The 26,730-nt window shown below is 35.8% G+C and overlaps 2 protein-coding genes across 5 annotated transcripts in view; one reads left to right on the forward strand and one right to left on the reverse strand.

Moving 5' to 3' along the window:
- LOC306846319 (nucleoprotein TPR-like) overlaps positions 1 to 11,356 on the forward strand; it is a 24,235-nt gene extending 12,879 nt beyond the window's left edge. For 2 of the 3 annotated variants that reach the window (XM_079379609.1, XM_079379611.1), the window contains exons 34-51: positions 85 to 281; positions 500 to 573; positions 699 to 895; positions 980 to 1,228; positions 3,092 to 3,249; positions 4,539 to 4,619; positions 4,717 to 4,917; positions 4,986 to 5,117; positions 5,342 to 5,432; positions 7,252 to 7,445; positions 7,536 to 7,607; positions 7,697 to 7,788; positions 7,875 to 7,984; positions 8,774 to 8,872; positions 8,962 to 9,121; positions 9,195 to 9,304; positions 10,684 to 10,779; positions 11,084 to 11,356. In XM_079379609.1, the coding sequence (XP_079235735.1) occupies positions 85 to 281; positions 500 to 573; positions 699 to 895; positions 980 to 1,228; positions 3,092 to 3,249; positions 4,539 to 4,619; positions 4,717 to 4,917; positions 4,986 to 5,117; positions 5,342 to 5,432; positions 7,252 to 7,445; positions 7,536 to 7,607; positions 7,697 to 7,788; positions 7,875 to 7,984; positions 8,774 to 8,872; positions 8,962 to 9,121; positions 9,195 to 9,304; positions 10,684 to 10,779; positions 11,084 to 11,142 (2,372 nt within the window). In that variant the 3' untranslated portion in view covers positions 11,143 to 11,356. The remainder of the gene's footprint in view (positions 1 to 84; positions 282 to 499; positions 574 to 698; positions 896 to 979; positions 1,229 to 3,091; positions 3,250 to 4,538; positions 4,620 to 4,716; positions 4,918 to 4,985; positions 5,118 to 5,341; positions 5,433 to 7,251; positions 7,446 to 7,535; positions 7,608 to 7,696; positions 7,789 to 7,874; positions 7,985 to 8,773; positions 8,873 to 8,961; positions 9,122 to 9,194; positions 9,305 to 10,683; positions 10,780 to 11,083) is intronic. The other variant, XM_079379610.1, reaches the window with a different exon arrangement.
- LOC306846320 (uncharacterized protein) lies at positions 10,884 to 17,059 on the reverse strand. 2 transcript variants are annotated; one of them, XM_079379613.1, is made up of 14 exons: positions 16,828 to 17,059; positions 16,595 to 16,715; positions 16,400 to 16,513; positions 15,446 to 15,559; positions 15,165 to 15,218; positions 14,556 to 14,621; positions 14,000 to 14,110; positions 13,648 to 13,854; positions 13,298 to 13,384; positions 13,071 to 13,210; positions 12,831 to 12,987; positions 12,633 to 12,734; positions 11,659 to 11,787; positions 10,884 to 11,492 (listed from the first exon to the last, which is right to left on the reverse strand). In XM_079379613.1, exons 2-14 carry the CDS (start codon positions 16,665 to 16,667, stop codon positions 11,386 to 11,388), a joined length of 1,461 nt encoding a protein of 486 aa, XP_079235739.1. In that variant the 5' UTR covers positions 16,668 to 16,715; positions 16,828 to 17,059; the 3' UTR covers positions 10,884 to 11,385. The 2 variants fall into 2 exon arrangements, with proteins under 2 accessions (XP_079235739.1, XP_079235738.1); XM_079379612.1 differs by having other exon boundaries at positions 16,801 to 16,830.
- Positions 17,060 to 26,730: the final 9,671 nt, after the last annotated feature.

The following is a 26,730-nucleotide window of genomic DNA, read 5'->3' on the forward strand; positions in this document are numbered from 1 at the left end:
GAAAAAAAAAATATCATGGTTTTGAGGCTGTTGGCCTTTAGTTACGTCCTATATCCTTACATACCTATATCCAATGTGTTTTAGGTGCGAAGGAGCAGTTGGCGAAAGAGAATGAGGAACTGAAGCAGCAGAGAGAGGAGCTGGAGGTGAGGATGAGTGCGCTCAAGTCCCAGTATGAAGGACGGTTGAGCCGACAGGAGAGAGAGCTGAGAGAGCTCCGTGAGCAACAGGAGAGACACGGAGATCAGAAAGATGAAGCTCAGGAGCCTGGCCAGAGCAAGGTACAGCACCACAAATGCCCTCTGTACAAATTTATGTAGAAATACTATGCGTTATGTATATAGAAATGTATGTATGAATACTATGTGACTTTATTTGCATTCATAGGTTTTTACTGTTATGTTTTATATATCTGACAAGAGACTTCCTGGGCTTTATTTGCTGAATGAAAGGATTTAAGTAAATATATGATCATCAAAGTACTTGTGATCTTTTCTAGGTTCAAGAGGCACAGAGGTCATCAGATGCTCGCCAGATCACTCTCAAACCCACACCTGCTGCTGACAGAGGAAGGTAATGCTTTATATCCACCTAATTTTGCACTGCGGAAATAAACTATTTTCCATGAATGTGCAAGACTTCTGCATATTTTATTCTAGCATTGTTAAATATCGTCTCTATATTCCATCTGTTAACAGCGCCAGTACCTCCGAGCCGCCCACCGCTAACATCAAACCCACACCAGTTGCTGCCACCCCCAGCAAGCCTTCACCAATCGCAGGGAGCAAGTCCACCCCTAGGGCAAGCATCCGCCCAATGATAACACCCGCTCCCGTGACTACTCCCACGCCCACAGCCACAGTCATGCCCACAACACAGGTGGAAACTCAGGAAGGTATGGGTGGAGTTCAGACTTTGACATCTGATAGGATCTATATTAGTACACAAGTTGTAAATTGTCATTGGTTTGTTCCATCAGCTCTCCAATCCACAGAGGGTCCAATGGAGCATGTGACGGTCTTCGGCAGCACCAGCGGCTCAGTGCGCTCCACCAGCCCTAACATACAGACCACACAGCCAATCCTCAGCCTGCAGCAGAACCAAGCCACTGCCTTTGTCCAGCCCACTCAGCAGCAGACCAGTCAGGAGCCAGCAACGACCATAATGGAGGCAGTACATAGCTCACAGATGGAGAGGCCATCCACTTCCACTGCTGTCTTTGGTACAGGTACGAAGAACCATGAAGAAATTTACATGTTCTTAGTCTTACTTGATTTTTTTTTATTTTATTTTTTTTATTATAAATAGAGAAAAATATTGAATCAAGTTACTTTTTGGCTTAGCTCAGAAATAATGTTAACAAACCAAACAGATAATAAGACCCATTTATATTTTTGGAGAAAATGGTAACTATGATATTATAAAGACACCAATGTGATATTTGATATGTGTTAACCCTTGTGCGGTCTTTGGTCACTTCTGACCGGAGAATTTTATGTTTTGAATTCTTTTAAATCACAGCTTCATCGGAATGATATGAAACTTGGTGACTTTTATGGCACTTGGAATGTGAACACAGAAAAAAATTGAGGGCATGATTCGAACAGGCTACGTGGGTGTAAAAAAAAAAAAAAAGTCACACTCATGGTCTTCGGTCAAAAATGATTGTGTGTGCGCAATCTACAAATCCCCCACAATGCAGAAAAAATTGCACAGCAACGAAGGGGTGAAACTCAGACATCTAGAGTGCAAAATCAACACACCCACTCTCACACACTTGTACACACACACACACACACACCTATGAACTGGTGTGACTGTAACACAGCAAATTTGTAAAAAAAACTAAATTCAACTACAATGCAGTAAAAAAAAATGAACAGCAAGGAAGGGGTTACACTCTAAAACATCAAGAGTGTAAAACGGATACATGCACTCTCACACATTCATGTACACACACTCACGGACACACACACACACATACAGAATTATACACACTCAAATGAATTGGTCTGGCTATAACAATATAGCCAAAATGAGCCAGAAGACTGAAATAAGAGGTTAAAATCAGATCACACCCAGAAGGATTAACCTCTGTTAAAGCATTCCTGTTCATTTTTGTTACTTTTTTTTATAGAATTTTAATGTTTTGTGTAACAAAATGCTTTGTGTTGAGGTTTGAATGTAGTAATAATGCAAAAACCTACACTTCAAATCAACATGTAAAACAACAACAAAAAACAGTCTTTGAGAATGTTAATATACATTTAAATCCACAGCCTAATAAAAGTAAAGAATTATTTATAAAAACAGCTAGGGAATTCACAAGCCTCTCTATAGAAACCTATACAGGCATCTAGTGGTTACACCATAAAATGACATGTTTTTCTTTCTTTGCTCTCACCAGGAGGTGCTATTTTGCTTTCAAAACTTGGATTTTAAAGGCCTAGTCTCTATTTTAATCTGAAATACTGCATTAATTGAATTTTTTTTTTTTTTTTTTTACTATTTTCAGTGGGAAAAATGTGTCATAATTATTGCATAAATATTAATTAGTACCATAAAATTCTTTTAAAATACAAAGATTTTACTGAAAAAAAAAAGAAAGGAAAAAAAGTCAGTGGTCGTCTGGTCACTTTTGACCGTGAAGACCATGAGTGTGACCCCCAAATGAGGAGCGCACAAGGTTGTTAATTTGTATTTATTTACTAATGCTGTCAAACAATTAATCGCATCCAAAATAAATGTTTTTGTTTACATAATGTGTGTATACTGTGTGTATTTATGTGTATAAACACATGCATGTGTATATATTTAAGAAAAATATATGTTTATATATTGAATATATTTATGTATAATATAAATATATAAATGTATATACATGTAAATATTTTCAAAATATATACTGTATGTGTGAATTTATATATACATAATAGATATACGCAGTACACATATATTATGTAAACAACACATTTTATTTTGGATGCGATTTAATCGTTTGACAGCACTATTATTTACACACTCCTAAATTTTTCACTGAACCAACCCCCTCCCTCCCAGCACTCTGACTAACATGTTCTTCTTCTGTCAGTGTCAGCAACAGCAGGCTCATCTGTGCCCAAGCGAGTGCGAGAGGAAGAGCAGGAGAGCTCCACAGAGGTGACCGACACTACACAGGATGACCCCACCCATCCACCCATCACTAAGAAGCTTCGCATCATAAGAAAAATGGGCCTGGAGGTGAGCAGTGTACGTACATGTGCACATGTCATCTTGTGGGAGTGGCTTGTAATTTATTAAGAAATATGCCTGATTTAAAATGGAAACTTTCTAGTTTGTGAAAGAGATTCTAAAAAGCCTCCTCCTGCATTTGGGTCAGTTTTGACTGTGCAGAGGTACAAAAAATATCTGAAGTTCATAGATTATTTTCAGTATAATTTTAATATGGAAACATAAACTTTGGGAATAAGATAAAACTATCAAAATACACATTTGTTTCAGATTTTTTTAAACCTTTAAAATAAAATTTACATTTTAACACTGAGGCTTTTATGAGGCTTTTTACACTATTCTTCCACTGTGAGTTAGATTTGTCTCAAATACTTATGTGAAATATATTTTATAGTGTATTAACAAATATACCCTCCTTGTATCTTACACATACACTTTTGACTGAATTGTGTTTGTAAATATAAATATGCACGCACAAAGACGGCATAAAGATGTTACTGACGTAACAAATAAACTAGCTCAAATGAACCTCAGCCCATTGGGTTGTAGAGTTAAAGATCAAAAAACAAATAGTGTAAATTTAAAAATGTAATGAGGGTTTTAGAGGAAGAGGATTATGAAAAATGTGTAATTTTCATCAAAATTGAAAGTTTATGCAACTAAAATGAATAGCCTATATTTTGTTGGAAAACATTCCATATTTGTTGTTTTGTTAGAAAATGAATATGTAGGTTTTAAAGGAATTAAATGCTGGTAATTCTCTATTTCACAGACTTTTTTCTTAACTTCACATAATGATATATTCAAATAAAATTTCTCAATTTGATGCAGTATAGTGATTTTGCTGTAAAATTTAAAATGTAAAATAATTTCTTAATTGTTCAAATAATGTTGCAATAAGGACTTTTGGAAAAAAGAAAAGATTGTTTTGCATTCATTCATTAATGAGAAGTTATTGATCAGATACAATATGGTTTTAGTTGAAAAATATTAAGTTATGACTTGCGCAAGTTTACCTTCCACCAGGTCAAAATTGAAAATTGCCAGTGACTGCAGTTCTAGAATGCATTAGGAGGGAAAAGGAAGTGTTTCACTTGTTTGTAAATCAGATACAGTGAATGCATTGATTTTGATAGAAAGATGTTTAGTCTATTTGTATTTAATTACCCAGGCTTTATAAACACTGTGCATGTAAAATTTCTGTTGTAGATACTGCACTTGAGGTGCAGGAAACACTCACTGTAGTTATAACCTTGGCTATTTAAAATAGACTCTTTTGATTATACATCACCCCACTCTTTTTGCAGGATGCTTCCGGCACTGAGGAGAGTAATGATGCTATGGGTGAAGCTCCAGGAGAAGGCCAGCAGCCTCCTGATGCCAGTGAGGTACCAGCACTTTATCCCTTAGAAACAGTATAACCACAGCCACTCATCCCAACAATGAACAACCAATGCACTGATCCTGTCTGTTCATCTCTCACAGGAAGCATATCCCGTGTTAGGAGAGGGAGACGAAGAATCTTTGTCTCAGTCTGTCCCGATGGATCAGGTGAGCGAGTCCCAACCCTCAGAATCTCAGATCAGCGGACAGGACTCATCTGAGGAGTATAAGCATGAAGTCATCGTCATCGAGACAGATAGCGGCACTGAGGAGGAGGAAGAAGAGCAGGAGGAGCCTGGACAGGTCAGTCTGGTTCTCAAAGTGGAAACTCTGTAATTATTAGCATGTATTAACCTCCCTTCTTTCTGCAGTATGAAGAGGATGATGCAGAAGATGATGATGATGAAGATGGTGACGGAGGAATGGCAGAAGCAGCAGAAGAGAGTAATGAAGGCAGTGGGAGTGCAGATGCCAATGAGGCCTATGAGGGGGATGAAGCAGAGGTGACCCCTAGTTTTCTAATGCTCCGGGGCATAAAGCTGCTTTTGTAATGAAAGCCAGTTGGTTACTAGAAAACAAGTTGTTCCATTGTTTCTGCAAACACTAAGGTTTGAGGGGGTTTTTTTTGGTTCTGTTTTGTTTATTGTAATTTTTGTGAGCTGATTGTGATTCTTTGACCGTTTACCTTTTTCTGGTGGTTTTGATTAGAGTTTTGTTGTGTTGGCAGGGCGATGGAGCAGCTGATCCAGGCATTGATAATGAAGAGAGTCAAGAAGCATCTGATTCAATCCAGAAACAAGCAGACTCTCAGAGCAGTGGTACAAAGACATACACAATGCTTTCATTTCTCATACTTGTACTGCGACACGCTGATATTCCAAAAAAAATTAAAAGTCTGGGGTCGCTATGACTTTTAAAAATGATTATGAAAGTAGTCTCTTATGCTCAGCAAGGCCGCATTTATTGGTGCAAAATCAGTTTGAAAAAAGTTTTTATTTTAATATATTACTTCAGTCCTCGTTGTCACATGAGGAAAATCTCAAGAAATCATTTTAATATGCTGATTTGCCGAAACATTTCTGATTATCAATGTTGAAAACAGTTGAGCTGCTTAATGTTTTTGTGGAAACTATACTGTTAATACTGTTTTGTTTGTTAGTTTTTATGGATAAATGGTTCATTATTAAAAAAAAAAATTTTGAAATGAAGATTTCCATGAAGTTGCCTTGAGAAAGTCTCCTCCTCCTTTTTAGGCCAAATTTCGTTAGTATCTCCTATAGCTTTAAAGCTTCAACTACCAAACTCAGGTCAGACCTTCAGACTGTTCTGAAGTTAGTTGCTATCTTTTCTAACTGATCTGATTTACGGTTTTTGTAAACAAGACTATCAAAACCAACAAAAATCCCTTTGACTTTCATTGAGGGATTGGAAACTTTTATATAATGAGACCTATGCCCCCGGTTTCACAGACAAGGCTTAAGCCTAGTCCCAGACTAAAATGTAAGTCAAGAGCTGTTTCAACTGAAAGCAACTTGCACTGACTGATCTTAAAATATATCAGTGCCTTTGTTTTGTCTCAAGATGGACACCAGTAATGTTTTTTTCTAAGGCACTTTTATAAAAAATACTTAAATATCTTAATTGATCTATGGCCTAATCCTTGCTTAGTCTAAGCCCTGTCTGTGAAACCAGTCCATGGTGCATTTAAGCTGTCTATTGCTATAACAAACCTTAACAACTGACTACTGAAAAAACAGCTAAAACCAGCCTAAGCTGATTGGCTGCTCTGGCTGGTCTCCCAGGCTGGTTTTAAAGTGGTTTTGGCCACTTAGCTGGCCAGGCTTGGAGACCTGTTAAAAGACCAAACAAGCTTAAACCAGTTACTTTCAGCTTAAACCAGCTAAGACTAGACAACCAGTTTAGGCTGGTTTAGGCTGGTTTTAGCTTTTGTTTTGCTAAATCAGCTACTTTTAGCTGGTTTGAGCTGTTTATTTTTAATTCAGCTGTTTTTTTTTAGCTGTTTTTGCTAAATAAGCTGGTTTTAGTTTTTTTTTTTTTTTTTTTTTTAACTAAATCGGCTGGTTTTTAGGTGTTTTTGCTAAATGAGCTGGTTTTAGGGTTTTTTTTTTCTTTTTTTATTGAATCAGCTAGTTTTTCACTGGATTTAGTTGGTTAAATTTGTTTTTTTTTTTTGATGAATCAGATGGTTTTTAACTTTTTAGTTGAATCTGCTGGTTTTAATCTGGTTTTTACTAAATCAGATGGTTTTAATTGATTTTTATTTTAGCAATTTAAATCACACTAGCAACAGCTTAGCAACCGTTCCAAGTACCCTAGTGACTATCTATCCATCTATCTGTAAGTCTGTTTCTCTGTCTATCGATCATTCTAGCTTTGAAAACTATTAATTAAACTAAAACTATTAAATTCATTCAAAAATAATGCATTGACCCTAACGTTTGAATGATAATGTATACTTTAACATAGTTTCCCTGTTCAGTTCACACATACCTTATGGAAAAAGGGTTATACACTGAAGTCTAGACTATGAAAGTGTGCAATATGGCACCATTCCTGTAGGAATAAGTGACAAATCTATGAATAATGAATCTGAATAACTTTCCTGTGTGTTCACAGGTGAAGCTAGTGTCAGCACCCTGGAGTCCTTCCCTGCTGAGCCTGTGAGAGAGCAACAGCCAGTCCCCAGCACCACCACCACCACCTCCTCCCTGGTCCCACGTCTTCCCCAATCCCCCCGGAGACCACATCACACCCCACCCCCACGCCTCAACATCCACCCCGTCCCTGAACTTGGACCCCCCATCATGCAGGTATATAGACCATGTCCATGTCCTTTGTTTCTACATAAATTCTTCCATTTCTGTATGACATAATTTTGATGACTCTACTATTCTGGACAGAGGCAGTCAGGACAGAGCAGACGGCCCTCGATGAGTCGTGTTCCCCAACTCACGCCTGGAATCGGAAGCATGGTGAGTGAACTTTATTTTGTTTAACCAATATAAACATCCTGCGTCTTTAGTGCTTCATAAATTCTGACAGAGTATTTTGGTTCCTTCAGCAACACTTCTTTGATGATGATGACAGAATGGTTCCTAGCACTCCCACCCTCGTCGTGCCACACCGCACAGATGGCTTTGCAGAGGCCATTCAGTGAGTCACAGCAACTTTTACGCTTTTATACCATGAAGGGATACATCATTAAACACCTTGACTAATGATGCATCCCTGCATCTCAGTTCCCCCCAGGTGGCCGGCGTTCCTCGCTTCCGTTTTGGCCCTCCTGAGGATATGATGCCCCAGGCCAGCTCCGTTCATTCTGACTTGAGCCATCTGGCCACACATGGAGGTGAGTACAGACACGACACAGTAATGCTGCTTTCACATTGTTTCCGAATGACCTTGATAACATGATGGCAACCTGTTTTTGAGCCTTTCATGTCCTTTGTACGCAAGCATTAGTTTCTTTGGCAACACTGAACAATATTTTTACAGTATTAATTACTATATAATTTTTCATTTAGTAATACACTACTTTTAAAAAGTTTATATTTTTGAAGAAAGTCTCTTATACTCACAAAGGCTGCATTTATTTGATCAAAAATATAGTAAAACCATAATATTGTGAAATAGTTATTAAAATAAAAAAATATTTTACTGGTAATTTTGATTATTAATTATTTTAAGTTGTAATGTTTTAGAAAGTAATTTATTCCTGTGATGGCAAAGTTGAAAACTCCAGTCTTCAGTGTCACATGATCCTTCAGAAATTATTCTAATATGCTGATTTGGTGCTCAAGAAACATGTCTATCCTTGCGGAAAACAGTTTTGCTTCATAATAAGTTTGTGGCAAATGTGATATATTTAAGGGTTCTTTAAAGAATGGAATGTTTTGAAAAACCAGCATTTATTTGAGATCTTCTGTAGCATTATTAATGTCTTTTACTGTCACTTTTCAAACCTTACTGAGCCCAAACTTTTAAATGTTAGTGTACATTTTAAATAAGCTGTACACATTTTTAGTGCATTGTTAACAAACATAAGTTAATCAAATTAATTAATATTAAATACGATGCATTTCTGATATAAAAATTCTATATTATTTTGTCTAAACTAAAACATCCTGTTATTTTTCAGGATTGGGCATGTATGAAAGTCCTCTCTTCCTGCCCACTCATGATGAAGAGTCTGGAGGCAGGAGTGTCCCCACCACTCCTCTACAAGTGGCTGCTCCAGGTGATCAGCTGGAGGAAGTCATGTCAAATTTGTTTGGTTGATATCTTTGTCAAACCTAACTGCTCTCCTCCTTTCATTTGTGTTGACAGTGACGGTTTTCACAGAGAGCCACCCCTCAGATGTGTCAGAGACCGCCTCTCAGTCGGTTCCCATGGTCAGCACGTCCACCGCCAGTCTGACCACACCAGGAGAAGCTGTCCCAGGGGATGATGGAGATGATGTTTTTGTGGGGGAGGCTGAGAGCGAAGGGTGAGCACTCACAACAGTTTCATGCTTCACTTCAGAGCGGCTCAGTTGTAGTGATTGTGTTGTGTGTGTGCAGGGCGAGTAGTGAGGCATGTCTAGAGGGCCAGTCGGAGCTGGAATCCGCACAGCCGGTCGATGATGCCAGCCTGCCCTCCACTAGTCAAGAGCCCACATCAAGCTCCGCAGGTACACACCGTATACCGTATACGTATACAGACTTTTTTCCCCCCATTTATTATTCTAGATCTGGTCATTTCAAAAATAGATAAAAAAAATTAAATTTGACCTAATTCCATCTAAAGTAAAATGTATTTTCTTATTTTGTTGGGGTATAAAGTCCAAAATACCTTGAGTAGTTTAGAATGTTTAGTTGGTATTTAGAAGCAAAGAATCTCCGTGTCAATTTTTCCAGAGTCTAAAACCTCATGATATTGATAAATGGAAATGTGTGTGTAATATAAATATAGAAATCTATATAAAGGTTTGGGATCACTAAGTTTGATTGTTGTTTTATTTTACTTTTATGGGTGTCTCTTATGCTCAAGGCTGTATTTATTTAATCAAAATACAGAAATATTATTGCAATTTCTAATATTGGTGTCCTATTTTAATATATTTTAAAATATAATTTATTTCTGTGAAGCAGAGCTGAATTTTCATCAGCCATTACTCCAGTCTTCAGTGTCACATGAAATCATTCTAATATGCTGATTTATTGTCCGTGTTTAAACTGTTGTGCTGCTTAATATTGTTTTAGAACCTTTGAATAAAAAGTTACAAAGAACTGCATTTATTCAAATTAGAAATATTTTCTAACAGTACAAGTCTTTACTATCACTTTTTATCCATTTAAAACATCCTTGCAGAATAAAAGTATTAATTTCCTTAACAAAAAAGAATTTACTGACCCCAAACTTTTAAATAGTAGTGTATATTGTGACAAATTTCTATTTTACATAAAGACTGTCCTTTTTACCTTTTAATTTATCAAAAAATCCTGATAAAACCATTACAGGTCCCAAAAAATATTAAACAGCAAAACATTGATAAATTAGCATATTAGAAGGATTTCTGAAGGATCACGTGACACTGAAGACTGGAGTAATGATGCTGAAAATTCAGGAATAAATTATATTTTATAAAACTGTTATTTTAATTTGTAATATTTCAGAAAATTCAAATTTTTTTGTTAAAGCAGCCTTGATGTGCATAAACTTTTTAAAAGCATGAAAAATCTTACTGATCCCAAACTTTTGAATGGCACTGTATATGTATACACCATTCTCATTTTATATATTTATGTGTGTACTTTTTAGATACCTAAAACTTAAATGATTCTATTTAATTTGACATTTTTGTGTTGTTGGATTTAGCAATTTACCACATTTTGTCATCAATTTTAACACTCTTTGAAATAATAAATGGTTTTACACATCATTCCAACATGAATACAAAGAGTACATTTTCCAAGAACTTAACATGTCTTTATCATTGACACTTTTATTTGTCACCGACCCGTAAGTATTTGATCCTGTTTATCACCCCATTTCTCTTCCTCTTTTTAGATACGAGCACCAGCACCAGTACTGGTCAGGCCAAACCTGCAAGCCGGCTCCTTCCTCAGCACCAGCCGCCCCGGAGGAACCAGATCATCAGGAGAGGTCAGGACCCCATTTCTCACTCATCTGCTTTACATCCATCCTCTTACTCATACATAAACTCATTAGTCAGACACACATTCTCACAAAAAGTAACAACACAGACTGGATTTTAAAACTTTTCTGTTTTTAATAAAGCAAAGATTACTTGAAATGCATACAGAAGCTTTTCATTGGTCAGTTTGTGCTTGTTTGGCTACTTGCTATCTGTTCTGTAGAAACAGGTCAGGAATTTGGATGTCTACAAAGATCTTCAATGAAACTTGATTTGGTTTGTCTGGGTATATATCTCGATCTTCTCCTGTAGGTGCTGTTTTTCCTCGTGGAGGTCGGGGTCGAGGACTTAACAGAGGCACTCCCATCTAAATCCCATCCACCTTTACAGCGTCTGCCCAGCAGAAACACTGATCACGACTCTTCAAAGTACCCAGAATCAACCTACTTCTGATTGACTTTGTTTAATGTTTTGTTTGTCTGCTTTAAAATGGGTTAGATTTATTTTATATTTTGTGAGTAATCATACTGACGCTATGTTCAATGGTTTTGCTAATAAATGGAGAATCTTTCTCGCCATGCAGTTGCTGGTGGTGTTTGTTTCATGCTGCTCTTTCAGCCACAGTTGAGCCACTTGCTGATGTCATTCTGCTGGGAGGAATGACTGGCAGGGGCCGTCAGAGCAGGCAGATCACCGCTAACCTTGATGTTTAGCACTTTAGCTGTAAATCACAGAGATTTTGTTATTGAATGCATCGCTTTAAATGTACTGATTCAAAGAAACAGACTCAGTAACATATTTTACGTTTGAATCTTCTCACAAGAAGATTCTTTGCTTTTAATTACACATGTAATACTTCTATTGTTGCAAGATAAAATGTTACTTACGCCAAGAGAAAACGAAGAAATCAAAACCATCTGACTTCTTGGGGTTGGGCATGGACAAGGCTGATGTCACAGGGGTGGGGAAGCCCTTCATTTTGAGGTTGATGTTGATCTCCCCTGACAACTGGATCGCTGTCAAATTAGAATAACAAAATAAATAACTTTTGTATCTTTTTTTTTTTTTTTTCCTGTTGCTGCATTAATATTAACCAAAATGAATACTATTAAAATCTTTTCCATTTGAAATAAAGCAGAAATAAAATATAAATATTAGATGAAAATGTTGTTTTGGCAATTAAATGCAATAAAATGTCAAATTACTAAAATGAAAACTGAAAAGTTAAAGCTAAGTAAATATTAAAAAACTAAAAATATTAACTCTAAATATAATGAATGCTGAAAATAGGAGAGCAACCTGAAAATAAAAGCACGTTTGAATATGAATAATACAATAATCATATGACCCTGGACCACAAAACCAGTCATATGGGTCATATTTTTGAAATTGAGATTTGTGCATCATCTGAATAAATAAGCTTTCTGTTGGTGTATGGTTTGTTAGGATAGAACAATATTTGACCGATATACAACTATTTGAAAATCTGGAAGGGTGCAAAAAATAACTTTGAAAATGGCCTTTAAAACTGTCCAAATGTAGTTCTTAGCAATGCATTACTAATCAAAAATTAAGTTTTGATGTATTTACGGTAGGAAATTTACAAAATATCTTCATGGAACCGGATATAATATCCTAATGATTTTTGGCATAAAAGAAAAATGGTTCATTTTGACCATACAATGTATTATTGGCTATTGCTACAAATATACCCGTGCTACTTATGACTGGTTCTGTGGTCCAGAGACACATTTAAATCATACTAAAATGATATAATTGCTATAATTTTAAATACTCTTTTCAATGCATTGCAATAGGTTTCTTTGAGTACCTCAATTTAGTATAAAAACAATTCAATTACCTGCTTGTTTGCCATTTTTGGGAACTTTGTCTGAATTTTTGGATCTCTTTCCACAAGTTGGTGCACTTCCAGGAGGAAAGGTTAATTTCTGAACTGTGCCTCCTGATTAGAAAACACAAATTATAATGAATTTTCATATTTTTGGTCATTTCTAATTATTCGAACCAAACGTAGGACTCCGAGGGCTCCAGTCAGCACCTTTCTTGAAGAAGTACACAGACTCGGGTCTCTTTCTGGTGGCTGGGATTGGCAGAGCAGCAGTGATCTCACCGGAGAGCCCACCAAAGTCCTGGGACACAGATCTGGGATATCCAGGTTCCACAACACCATTCTCCAAACTCCAGTAGTTGTCACCCTTAGTGAGAGAAAATGGACAATTCAGTGGATTTTCAAGGGTTGCAAACACAGTTAGTGACGGTTTTCCATGTTCTTCAGTACCTTGATGATGTAGGTCTTGCCCTGGCAGTTGCAGCGTGTGAAGGCCGTGTCGATGGGAGACGGGATGCCCAGTTCTTCAGTGATTCTACGAGCAGGACCAGCTCTTTTGGTCTTGGGGTTCAGCACCCAAAAAAAGTGACCTGAGATGGATAGCACTTTTCTTAATTAGCGATATTGGGGGAAAGAAATGCACTATATGCAACAGTACATCTATACAGAAGATGTACCTCTGAAAACTATGATGGAGTTATTAGGGAGAGTTGCCATTCCGTCAATGGCAAGGCCACTGCAGAGATCAGGGTTTGAGTTGGCATCTTAAAAAAACAGAAATTAATAGTTCAAATATATTCAGATTTAATTTACACTTCTGGTCAAAGGTTTAAAGAATGATCAAGATAATGTTTTTGAAAGAAGTCTTTTGTGATCAGCCTTGCATTTATTTGACTAAAACATATTTGACTATACATTTAAAACAGCAATATTAAAATTTTAAAAGAACTGTATTTCAAATATTTTCCATACCCAGAAGGTAATATCAGGGATGTTAACGAATCCAGATGTTATGTAAATTCCATACCTGGTGCTGCAGGGCTGCTGGCTGCCATGGCCTGGGCGATGTCTGCAAGAGTGCTGGGTCTGTGTGCAGCAGACGGCCCCTCACCTTGTCCGCTGACGGAGAGGGAAACCTGCACAGGGATGGTTAAGGGATTGTCAGAGGAAGGTCCATCTGCAGGAGCAGGGCCGGATCCTGGCAGAGGGAACCCAGAAGGGTTGGAACCGATGCCTGTGAGGGCATATAAGTAGTTTGGTTAATATTTTGATCAGCTCACATGTATCTAACTTTCTGTAGATTTGAATTTGTTTTCTCTTTCCTATTAAAATGAAAATAAATTTACATTTTAATAGGTAAATTATTTTTAAGCTGTTACCGGGTATGTCAGCGGGTGTCAGAGTAGCGAAGATGTCCTGGGGCAGAGGGCCACCAGCAGGAAGTGATGCAGATTGATCAGATGGAGCCATAAAGTTATACAGTCTGCTCCCTGGAAAAAAATTATTAAGCTATTGGTCAAAGGTTTGGGATCAGTAAGAATTTAATTTATTTTTTGAAGGAAATGAATACTTTCATTCAGCAAGGACTCATTAAATAGTTCAAAGGTGACAGTAAAGACATTTATAAAGTTGACAAATATTTCTATTTCAATTAAATGCTGTTCAGTTAGTCTAACAATCTTGTTTACAACTGTTTTAACATTGATAATAAGAAATGTTTAATAAGCACTAAATCAGCATATTAGAATAATTTTTCGAAGGATCATGTTATTGTAGACTAGAGTAATGGTTGCTGAAAATTCAGCTTTTCCATCAAAGGAATGAATTACGTTCGTAGTTTTTCAGCAATATTGCTATTTTACTGTATATTTAATCAAATAAATGCAGTCTTGATAAGCATAAGGGACTTTACAAATAATAATAAATGTAGCTTACCATCTCTCATGAGATCTGGGTTTTGCTGTGCTGCGAGACATACTGTCATACACTCCTCAGTATAATCTAAAAAACATCAAATAAAATACACTGTCATCATCCAATCTGAATTTAATAAAACACGAGAACTACAGGGTTCCAATCAGACTTCTTTCTGCTAGGGAACACACATTTATTGGTGTTATAAACCACTGCTGTTCACTACTGATTCATATACCTGTTTTTTTTTTTTTTCGTTTTTTTTTTTTTTTTTAAACCTTCTGCTCTTACCTTTGTGCCATTGAATGGATCATTATACTATTAGTTTAGTTCAACATTGGGTTGTTTTGTATCCTCTAGTCGGTGACCTACCTACAGGTCACAGATTTAACATGAGTACCTGCTTCCTCACTCCCGCTATCTGAAGGCCGGGGGGCTTCAGATCAGGAAGGGACTTTTGGGAGGGACTGAAAACTATTTGCTCTTTATATCTTAACATGTTGCAGCTTAAGTGAATGACCTTTAACATCAACACAATCTACAGCCAATCAGCACTAAAAAGGTTCCTCAAATGGCTAAAAGGTTCACAACCATACAAAAAAAAGAAATAGAATTAAATAAACAGCCTACCTGTTGGTTTGTTTAGTTTTGAGCTTCTTGCAGCTTGCATTTGGGAGAAAGCATCTGAAGAAGACAAGAATAATTAAGTCAAAACACGAAATAAAACTGGTATAAAAGATCATATATACATATATTTATTACAATTTCAGTGAGCATTTGCTAATGATCTATAAGTAGCAGCCAGCCTAGTAAAGTAATTTTAGATAGTGCTTTTATACTGTGGGTCCCTGAGTCTATATATGTATATATATATATTAAGTCTGTAGTTCATGAGTGGTCTTGTGTCATACCGCACTGCGCGTTGTAGTCTGGGCAGCAGGAGTTGTGGAGCGCACAGTTAGAATCACACTCACACTGTCTCCCGCGGCGGAACGCCTCACCACAGCGACCCCTGCAGGAGTCACCTGCCAATTACACACAGCAGCCTATCAAATCCACTGCATCCTGTCTGATACATGCATTTCTAAGGCCTCGAAATGAACAACACGATCAAACCTATGCGCTAAATAAATAAATAATAATAATAAATATTCATAAATTATTTATTTAATAGAATAAAATAATTATTTATTAAAAAATAATAATAATAAATAAATAAATTACGAAAATCATGTTAAAATGTCAGAATCAAATGTGGTACATCAGCCTTTTGAGTAACATTTATTTGGACATCTGTCAGTCATCACTGTGTTGCATTATGTTTTACCCCCACAATTAAAACTAGCATTGATCATAAAAAAAATAATAAAATAAAACCTTTAACAATTGTCTTACTAAGAGATTAAGAGATTTTTGTATAAAATGTTAAAGTCCATATAAACTATTAGTCACTATTTGCAGTAATAAATCTGCAGTCCCTGTAAAGGTTTGGACCCACTCATGAAAACTTTTGTTCTCATGAAAGGCTTTTGTTTGCATAATATATATATATATATATATATAAAGACACACAATTGTTATAGTAATATATATATATATTGAATGAAAATGTATTAATTAGACCAGGCAGTGAAGGAAAAGCATTAAGTATCCAACATTCTAAAATAAAACGTACATTTGGTACAACTACATAAATTCATAGTTTTGATTATATTACTTTTATTCAAGTTACAAAAATATTTATAAAATAAAAGATATTTTCAGTCACTACATAAATTCATAGTTTTGCTTATTTTCCTATTATTTAAATGTCAAAAACAAGTAAATACAGAACAAGTGTCATTGTGAGATGATAAAGGTCTTACCAACAGTGCAGACATCAAAATCCTTGCAGCACTCGCCGTGGACAAAACAGCTATAGTCACAGCTACAGACCTGTCCGCGGGTGAACGGCTCGCCACATCTGCCCACACAGCTGCCTGCACACAACACCACAAGTTGAATCCAACCAAAACCCTACCAGAACCGAGATGGACAGACCCAGAAATGATCCGACTCACCTTGAGCAGCACACAGCGGCAGAAGAACACAGGCCAGCGCCAGGAGAAATGAGACCAGAGCAGATCCAGTCATGATAACACCTCAACAGAACAGCCAACACTGATAAAAACACCTGTATGTCTGAAAAAAAAGACATGATATGATCATAAAACATTGAAGTTAGTTTGTCATCATCAAAGTCGTCTGCATGCAGAGAAGGACTTACCAAAGAGAAGCGTCTTTCTCAACTCACCTTGTTCTGTCCTTAGGCGCATTGTCGCTTTTATACTGTATGGCAGCTGGATTTCTCCTGTTGGCTAGAAACTTTAATTAACAACCACAGCCCAATTAAAGCATGATGATGTAAAGACTAACCTCCTACACACACACACACACACACACACACACTAGACAGCAGCAATGTGTCCACAATGCTGACAGAAGAGTCAGTGACCTCTTAAAATGTCTTTGGATCTCAATGTTCCACAATCGGTTTTTTTTTATTTTTTTTATTATGGCTATTAAAATTTCAGTGTCCAGTGGTTCTGATACTGGATTTCAGTGCAAGAATGTTCACAATGCGGTCAGCTCATGGGTCAAAATGAAGCGTTTTAATCAAATTCAGAGAAACCAAAACATGTCACTGCAGAGGTCTTGCACATTTTCCAGATTTTATTTAGTTGACACAGATGGTGTTTGACCTTTCTAATGTGGTCATGAAAATGAAGCTATGTACTATTGACCAAAAAGGCCTCTCTGGTTTCAAATCTGAGTCACTCGATTGGGTCCAAGAGTTGGTTTCATGTGGGAGGTCGTGGTCGTTTGAGTGTTTGGTGATTGTTTGGGTGGTTGGTAAGGTATGTATGTGTCTCATGTAGCTGCCAAAACGAGAAGGACGTTGGCGTAATGACCTCCTAATACCCAAAATCAAACCAAATCCAACAATGTAGTCATTAAAAAAACTATATGTGCTATGTAATAAATGTTTCGGCTTTTCTCTCAGTTCCTGTTACAATTAAAATGACCATGCGATGTGAAGAAACTTATGTGAGAGAGAAAACATCCTCTTTATGGGAAGTGTTTTTTGTTCTGAAGTAATGTCTTTCAGATGTTAAACAGTGTACCACACCTCCAAACACACTGCAGCGATTATTTCAATCTTCTGGTTTGGTCATGCGCTTCAAAACGTCAACGTTGCCTCAGGGACACCCACCATTCAGACACATTAGTCCATGTGTCCCCAACAGCAAAGGCAATAGATTTTCTGTTCAGACGTTGTTGTTGTTAATAGTCTGAACAAAGTTGGAGAAAATGAACAAAGCAAAACCTTAGAGACAGATCATGTTCTCACTGTTTTTGTTTATTTTTTAGAAAAAGAGATCACAATCTGTTCGAGCTCAGATCTATCTTTGCACCCCAGCTGTTACTGACACAGCTCCTTTGAGGTTTGCATCATGTTATTGATTGCTCAGTCATTGCTTTGCAGTCTGAAGATTTGTAGACTTTGTGAAACTAATGCACATAAAAGTTCAGTTGATTTTAAATGTGTTTGAAATAAATCTTTAATACTCACTTTTTTTAATCCATCAAAAATCTAAAAACGAATAAAATAATATATTTTAAAATGTAATTTATTCCTGTGACGGCAAAGATTTTCAGCGGTCATTATTCCAGTCTTCCAGTGTCGCATGATCCTTCACAAATCAATCTAATTTGCAAATTTGGTGCTCAAGAAACATTTCTTATCATTATCAATGTTGAAAACAGTTGTGCTTGGCAGTATTGTTGTGTAAACTGTGATACAATTTATTTCAGGATCCTTGATGAATAGAAAGTTCAAAAGAACAGTATTTAACTGAAATAGAAATGTTTTGCAACAGTGTTAAAGTCTCTTTTGAAACTAAAATAAAACAAATAAAATAAAATAATCTTACTACTCTCAGAAAAAAAGGTACAACAGCTTGTCAGCTTGTCACTGGGGCAGAACCCTTTCAAAAGGTACACATTTGTACCTTATTTACCCCTAAAGGGTACATATTAGTGCCTAAAGGGTTCATATGAGTACCCAAATGGTACCTATTAGTACTTTTTGAAACTGTAAACCTGCCTCAGTGACAGCTTGTACTTTTTTCTGAGATTGTATGTACAAAATACCCTAAAATAGCCATATATATATATATATATATATATACATATATATATATATATATATTGAGCTCATATATAGATATGTAGGCTTCTTGTTCAAGTATAATCTTCCAGTATAATAAAAATTATACTGCATGACTTGATTGACTATTCAGTGACTATAGTGTGTGTGTGTGTATATATATATACAAACCCGATTGCAAAAAAGTTGGGACACTGTACAAATTACGAATAAAAAAGGAATGCAATAATTTACAAATCTCATAAACTTATATTTTATTCACAATAGAATATAGATAACATATCAAATGTTGAAAATTAGACATTTTGAAATGTCATGCCAAATATGGGCTCATTTTGGATTTCATGAGGGCTACACATTCCAAAAAAGTTGGGACAGGTAGCAATAAGAGGCCGGAAAAGTTAAATGTACATATAAGGAACAGCTGGAGGACCAATTTGCAACTTATTAGGTCAATTGGCAACATGATTGGGTATAAAAAGAGACTCTCAGAGTGGCAGTGTCTCTCAGAATTCAAGATGGCAAGAGGATCACCAATTCCCCCAATGTTGCGGCGAAAAATAGTGGAGCAATATCAGAAAGGAGTTTCTCAGAGAAAAATTGCAAAGAGTTTGAAGTTATCATCATCTACAGTGCATAATATCATCCAAAGATTCAGAGAATCTGGAACAATCTCTGTGCGTAAGGGTCAAGACCGGAAAACCATACTGGATGCCCGTGATCTTCGGACCCTTAGATGGCACTGCATCACATACAGGAATGCTACTGTAATGGAAATCACAACATGGGCTCAGGAATACTTCCAGAAAACATTGTCGGTGAACACAATCCACCGTGCCATTCGCCGTTGCTGGCTAAAACTCTATAGGTCAAAAAAGAAGCCATATCTAAACATGATCCAGAAGCGCAGCCGTTTTCTCTGGGCAAAGGCTTATTTAAAATGGACTGTGGCAAAGTGGAAAACTGTTCTGTTCAGACGAATCAAAATTTGAAGTTCTTTTTGGAAAAATGGGACGCCATGTCATCCGGACTAAAGAGGACAAGGACAACCCAAGTTGTTATCAGCGCTCAGTTCAGAAGCCTGCATCTCTGATGGTATGGGGTCGCATGAGTGCGTGTGGCATGGGCAGCTTACACATCTGGAAAGGCACCATCAATGCTGAAAGGTATATCCAAGTTCTAGAACATCATATGCTCCCATCCAGACGTTGTCTCTTTCAGGGAAGACCTTGCATTTTCCAACATGACAATGCCAGACCACATACTGCATCAATTACAACATCATGGCTGCGTAGGAGGAGGATCCGGGTACTGAAATGGCCAGCCTGCAGTCCAGATCTTTCACCCATAGAAAACATTTGGCGCATCATAAAGAGGAAGATGCGACAAAGAAGACCTAAGACAGTTGAGCAACTAAAACCTGTATTAGACAAGAATGGGACAACGTTCCTATTCCTAAACTTGAGCAACTTGTCTCCTCAGTCCCCAGAGGTTTGCAGACTGTTATAAAAAGAAGAGGGGATGCCACACAGTGGTAAACATGGCCTTGTCCCAACTTTTTTGAGATGTGTTGATGCCATGAAATTTAAAATAAACTTATTTTTCCCTTAAAATGATACATTTTCTCAGTTTAAACATTTGATATGTCATCTATGTTGTATTCTGAATAAAATATTGAAATTTGAAACTTCCACATTGCATTCTGTTTTTATTCACAATTTGTACAGTGTCCCAACTTTTTTGGAATCGGGTTTGTATATATATATAGTGTAGATGAAGGGGCAATAGAGATGTGGTACTGAACAAGACGGATAATAATGAGGTTTCTTATCAGCTACATTATTTTGCAACATTTTTCAGTGCATAGAGATAAACCGATGTTTAGCAAAGAAATCTATCTATCTGTCCCCATATATAGTGCCAGTATATGAGTGGCATACAGAGATGGATTGTGAATTAAACATATAAATGTCCACAAATTTCAGATTTGGCAAAATCTGTGATAACCTGACACCTAAATTTTTCTTTTCTTTTCTTTCTTATTGTTTGATATCTGTGTTGTATTCACCCCCATTTCTTTGCCCTACAGATGATTATAAATGTAACGAATGAGCACAAAATGTCATGTGACTGAATCAGATTTGACTGAATCCGATCAGCTATATCATGGGTGAAACTTTAACAAAAAATGTTTGCCATTTTGTGAAGTTTGTGGTATGTCTGTTTAATCAAGAAATTGTTTATCCACATATTGTTATGGCATTGTTATCAAAACACATGGACACATAAAGTGCATTTTCAGTTCCATAAATACCATCAGTCTAGACACACAACAGAGACAGATGAAAGAAGCACATTTCATTCATGCCTGCTGAGAAACACATTAATGGTGTTCCTTTCCTGCCTGCTCCAGACATTTTACAAGTGCTTTTTAATTTCAAGGGGGAAAATAAGTAGTTTCTCATCCAGTGAGTCACAGATTAATTGATTTAGAATCAGACAGACCCGAATAACACTATGACACCTCAGTTACATAAAGTTACTGCATGGGGGCTCATGATCTAACTCAGTAGATGTGTTTAGTATTAGTTTAGATTAGCATTTAGCAAATAGTTATAAAGTTATAATTAAATATTTTTATATAATTAAATAAACTGAAATAATGACACAGATGAAGGCAGATAGCTGAAATATCTGTTTTTATGAAAAAAGTGCAGACCAATCTTTGTATATCTTATAATTAAATAACTGTCTTCTATATGTTCAGAAATTTTAAAATGTCATTTATTCCTGTGATGGCAATGCTGAATTTTCAGCATTATTACTCAGTCTTCAGTGTCAAATGATCTTTCAGAAATCATTCTAATATGCTGATTTGATGCTCAAGAAACATTTCTGATTGTCACTGTTGAAAACAGCTGAGCTGATTAATATTTTTGAGGAAACCATGATAGATTCTGGTCCCACTTTATATTAAGTGGCCTTAACTACTATGTACTTACATCAAAAAATAAGTACAATGTACTTATTGTGATCATATTGTACTGCAAAACACTTTTGCTGCAATTGAGGTGGGACATGGGTTAGAGACAGGTTTGGTGGTATGGGTAGGTTTAAGGGTGGGTTAAGGTGTAAGGGATGGGTACATTTTTAATTAATTACAGATGTAACTACATATAGGTATATTAAAAAATATAAGTGCAATGTAATGTATGTACACAATAAGTGCATTGTACCAAATTAATTTAAATGTAAATACATAGTAGTTAGGGCCACCTAATATAAAGTGGGACCTAGATTTTTCCCCGTCATCCCTGATAAAGAGAAAGTTCAAAATTATAGTTTGAAAACAAAATCTTTTGTAACAATGCAAATGTTTACTGTCACTTTTTTAATGCACTGTTGCTGAATAGAAGTGCACATTTATTTATTTAAAAAAAATTACCTAACTTTTGAATGGAAGTGTACTGTATATAAAAAATATACAAAATAACCCTTACGTTAAATATACTGAATTGATACTATTTTTCATTATAATAATTTAAATTTTTTGTAATTAAATACATACATTAAATATATAAATATATTATATTAGTAAGATTATAAAGAGAAATATAGCTGCGAGCAGCGATGACGGGCCCAAGCCGTCAGCATACGCCACCCCGGTGGCATCGATAAAACGGTGCCCAGCGAGCACAAGCATCACAGTAACCCTCTGGCAGTTTGGTTTTAAGGGATACGGCAATTAAAGGGTTAATCCAAACCATCAACTCTGTGAAACACACACACACACAGAACATATAAAACTTTAAATTCTGTGAAAATATATTTTTCATTGGTAGTTGAAGTTAGTTAATGCATTTACTAATGCTAACAAATGAGAAATTATTATAGTTACCAAAGCTTTTAATGATTTATAAGCATTTTTTAATGATTTATTTTTCCATTAACTAACATGAATAATTTTTTCTAACACAAATTAATAAAGTAAAAAATATATTGTTAATATTTAATGTTATTTGTGAATTAACCAATGTTAAAAAACAACATTATTTAACTGTTGTTAATTTACATCATTAATAAATATATACCATTTAATGTTGATCAAAATCAATTCCAAAATGTGTTAATATATTATTAAATTTTAAAGTTTTATCTTTTGAACATGACTATTTTTCTAATATAAAAAATATTTTGTTCATTGTTAGTTCATTGTAAGTTCATACTATCAATGAAGAATTAACATACTGTAAAATATATATTTCATTGTTAGTTCATGTTAATTAATGCATTCCCTACTGTTAACAAATGAGACTTAATTATAAAGTGTTATCAAAACCTTTAATGCTTTATAAGCATTTTTTAAGGATTTTATTGAGAAGTTTAAACAGACCCTCTCTCTCTCTCCCTCTCTCTCTCCCCCTCCACACTCACTGAACTCACACAGTCAGTCACCCACCCAGTCACCTACCGCAAACATTAGAAGCACAGAGACAGGAGAACTCTGATAGTTTTTAAATTTTCTCCTCCGCATAGTGTATTGTAAATTCATGAAATTAATCACATATCCTCAGACTGTATTGTTCTGAGTATGTAATTTTTTATGAAGTGTTTGGAAGCTGCTCTTAAAAGAAAAAAAAGAAAAGAAAAGTTTTCTCTTTTTTACTGTAACTTTAATAAATTGCCATTAAATCATCGTTCAAGATATCCTAAATCCGTCCGCAATTTAGCATCTTCAGTATTTTGGCATCATAAGAAAAAATGTTTGGTGTGATTTACGTGTTTCTGTTTGGAGGAGTATGAATTTGTTTACAGCCTGTTTAAAAACAAAACCCACATTAAAATAAATATAGCCGACTTCCTGTTGGTCGTAGCTAATGACTGTAAATTAGAAAGTTGTCCGGATTAATAAGAACAATTTATGTACCGAGTTTGGTGTCTGTAGCTATCATTATATATATATAAACATTAATAATTATATACCATTTAATGTTGATCAATATTAATTCCAAAATGTGTTAATATATTATTACATTTTAAAGTTTATCTTTTGAACATGACTATTTTTCTAACATTAAAAAGATTAATAAATGCTTTAAAAAAATTGTTCTTTGTTAGTTCATACTATCATGGAAGAATTAACATGCTGTAAAAATATATTTTTCATTGTTAGTTCACGTTAATTAATGCATTTCCTAATGTTAAGAATTGAGACCTTATTTAATGATTTATAAGCATTTTTTAAAGATTTTAAAAAACAGACCCTCTCTCTCTTTCTCTCTCTCACCCACTGCCTCAATCCACACAGTCACTCACACAGTCACTCACACCCCACCCCACCCCCACCCCTCACTCAGCTGCAGACTGGCAGGGAGCTCTCACTCAGCAGTCTAAGAGCTCTCTGATAGTTTTTAAATTTTCTCCTAAGCATAGTGTATTGTAAATTCATGAAATTAATCACATATCCTCAGACTGTATTGTTCTGTGTATGTAATTTTTTATGAAGTGTTTGGAAGCTGCTCTTAAAAGATAAAAAAAAAAAAAAAATTATATTTTTTACTGTAACTTTAATAAATTGCCATTAAATCATCGTTCAAGATATCCTAAATCCGTCCGCAATTTAGCATCTTCAGTATTTTGGCATCATGATAAAAAATGTTTGGTGTGATTTCCGTGTTTCTGCTTGGAGGAGTATTAATTTGTTTACAGCCCGTTTTTAAAAAAAACCCACATTAAAATAAATATAGCCGACTTCCTGTTGGTCGTAGCTAATGACTGTAAATTAGAAAGTTGTCCGGATTAATTAGAACAATTTATGTACCAAGTTTGGTGTCTGTAGCTAAAACTAACCCCCTCATTTTTGACAAAAGGTGGCGCTATAGAGTGTCTCTTCCACGCCCGTTTATGAGCTTTTTCCAGTGTCTAACTATCATTAATACTGATATGTGTGTTGAGTTTCATGACATTCTAAACATGTTATCTGCCTCAAAATCACCAGAAACGAATTTTCAACTTTGACACGTTGCCATGGCAACATAATTTTAGATATCAATATTCCCTTCACAGTTTTACATCGGCCGTGTTTTGACATTATTCTGGTGAAGTTTGAAGCAAATCGAGGTAAAAGAAGATGCTGAATTCAAAGCATTTTGAAAACGACACACTTCCTGCAGCCAGTTGGTGGCGCTATAACTTTCAGTCATAATAGTCACATCTATCCGATCGGCATCATACAACGAACAAATCACTGAAGTTTGATCTACATCATACAATGTATGTGGACGTTATTAGGCATTTCCTGGGTCTCATTTTTCGCCATAACTTCATCGCCTCGCCACGGGCAAACCGTTCGACATATCAAAAATATCTTCGCAATTTAGCGTCCCCAATGTCTTGAGATCATGTTCACCTAGTTTGGTGGCAATCGTATGGAAATCCTCAGAGGAGTATATCAAATTCCAGAGCATGCGCTTTTTAAACAGCCCTGAATAGCCGACTTCCTGTTGGGCGGAGCCTAAGACATGCTGTGCGGAAGTTGTTCAGCTCAATGAGTTCTATATGTGTACCGAGTTTCATATGAATACGTGCAAGTATGTGTGAGCTATACATCAAGTTTTCTGACAATTTTCCAGGGGGCGCCGTAGAGCCCCTGTGCCACGCCCGGGTCCCAGCCTCAGCGGCGTCCTAATGGCCGCAGGTTCCAATGTGCGTGCCAATTTTCGAGAGTTTTCGGGCACGTTAAGGCCCCCAAAAGTGCCCGGATGATTGAAATAAAAAAAAAAAAATAAATAAAAAAAAAAAAAAAAATATATAGCTGCGAGCAGCGATGACGGGCCCAAGCCGTCAGCATACGCCACCCCGGTGGCATCGATAAAACGGTGCCCAGCGAGCACAAGCATTACAGTAACCCTCTGGCAGTTTGGTTTTAAGGGATACGGCAATTAAAGGGTTAATCCAAACCATCAACTCTGTGAAACACACACACACACAGAACAACATATAAAACTTTAAATTCTGTGAAAATATATTTTTCATTGGTAGTTGATGTTAGTTAATGCATTTACTAATGCTAACAAATGAGAAATTATTATAGTTACCAAAGGTTTTAATGATTTATTTTTCCATTAACTAACATGAATATTTTTTTCTAACACAAATGAATAAAGTAAAAAATATATTGTTAATATTTAATGTTATTTGTGAATTAACCAATGTTAAAAAACAACATTATTTAACTGTTGTTAATTTACATCATTAATAAATATATACCATTTAATGTTGATCAAAATCAATTCCAAAATGTGTTAATATATTATTACATTTTAAAGTTTTATCTTTTGAACATGACTATTTTTCTAATATTAAAAATATTTTGTTCATTGTTAGTTCGTTGTAAGTTCATACTATCAATGAAGAATTAACATGCTGTAAAATATATATTTTTCATTGTTAGTTCATGTTAATTAATGCATTCCCTACTGTTAACAAATGAGACTTAATTATAAAGTGTTATCAAAACCTTTAATGCTTTATAAGCATTTTTTAAGGATTTTATTGAGAAGTTTAAACAGACCCTCTCTCTCTCTCTCTCTCCCCCTCCACACTCACTGAACTCACACAGTCAGTCACTCACCCAGTCACCCACCGCACACATTAGAAGCAGTGACAGGAGAACTCTGATAAGTTTTAAATTTTCTCCTCTCCATAGTGTATTGTAAATTCATGAAATTAATCACATATCCTCAGACTGTATTGTTCTGTGTATGTTATTTTTATGAAGTGTTTGGAAGCTGCTCTTAAAAGATAAAAAAAAAAAAGTTCTCTTTTTTCTGTAACTTTAATAAATTGCCATTAAATCATCGTTCAAGATATCCTAAATCCGTCCACAATTTAGCATCTTCAGTATTTTGGCATCATGAGAAAAAATGTTTGGTGTGATTTCTGTGTTTCTGCTTGAAGGAGTATGAATTTGTTTACAGCCTGTTT

This window comes from Barbus barbus (genome assembly GCF_936440315.1).
Source record: "Barbus barbus genome assembly, chromosome: 26".
NCBI lineage: Eukaryota > Metazoa > Chordata > Actinopteri > Cypriniformes > Cyprinidae > Barbus > Barbus barbus.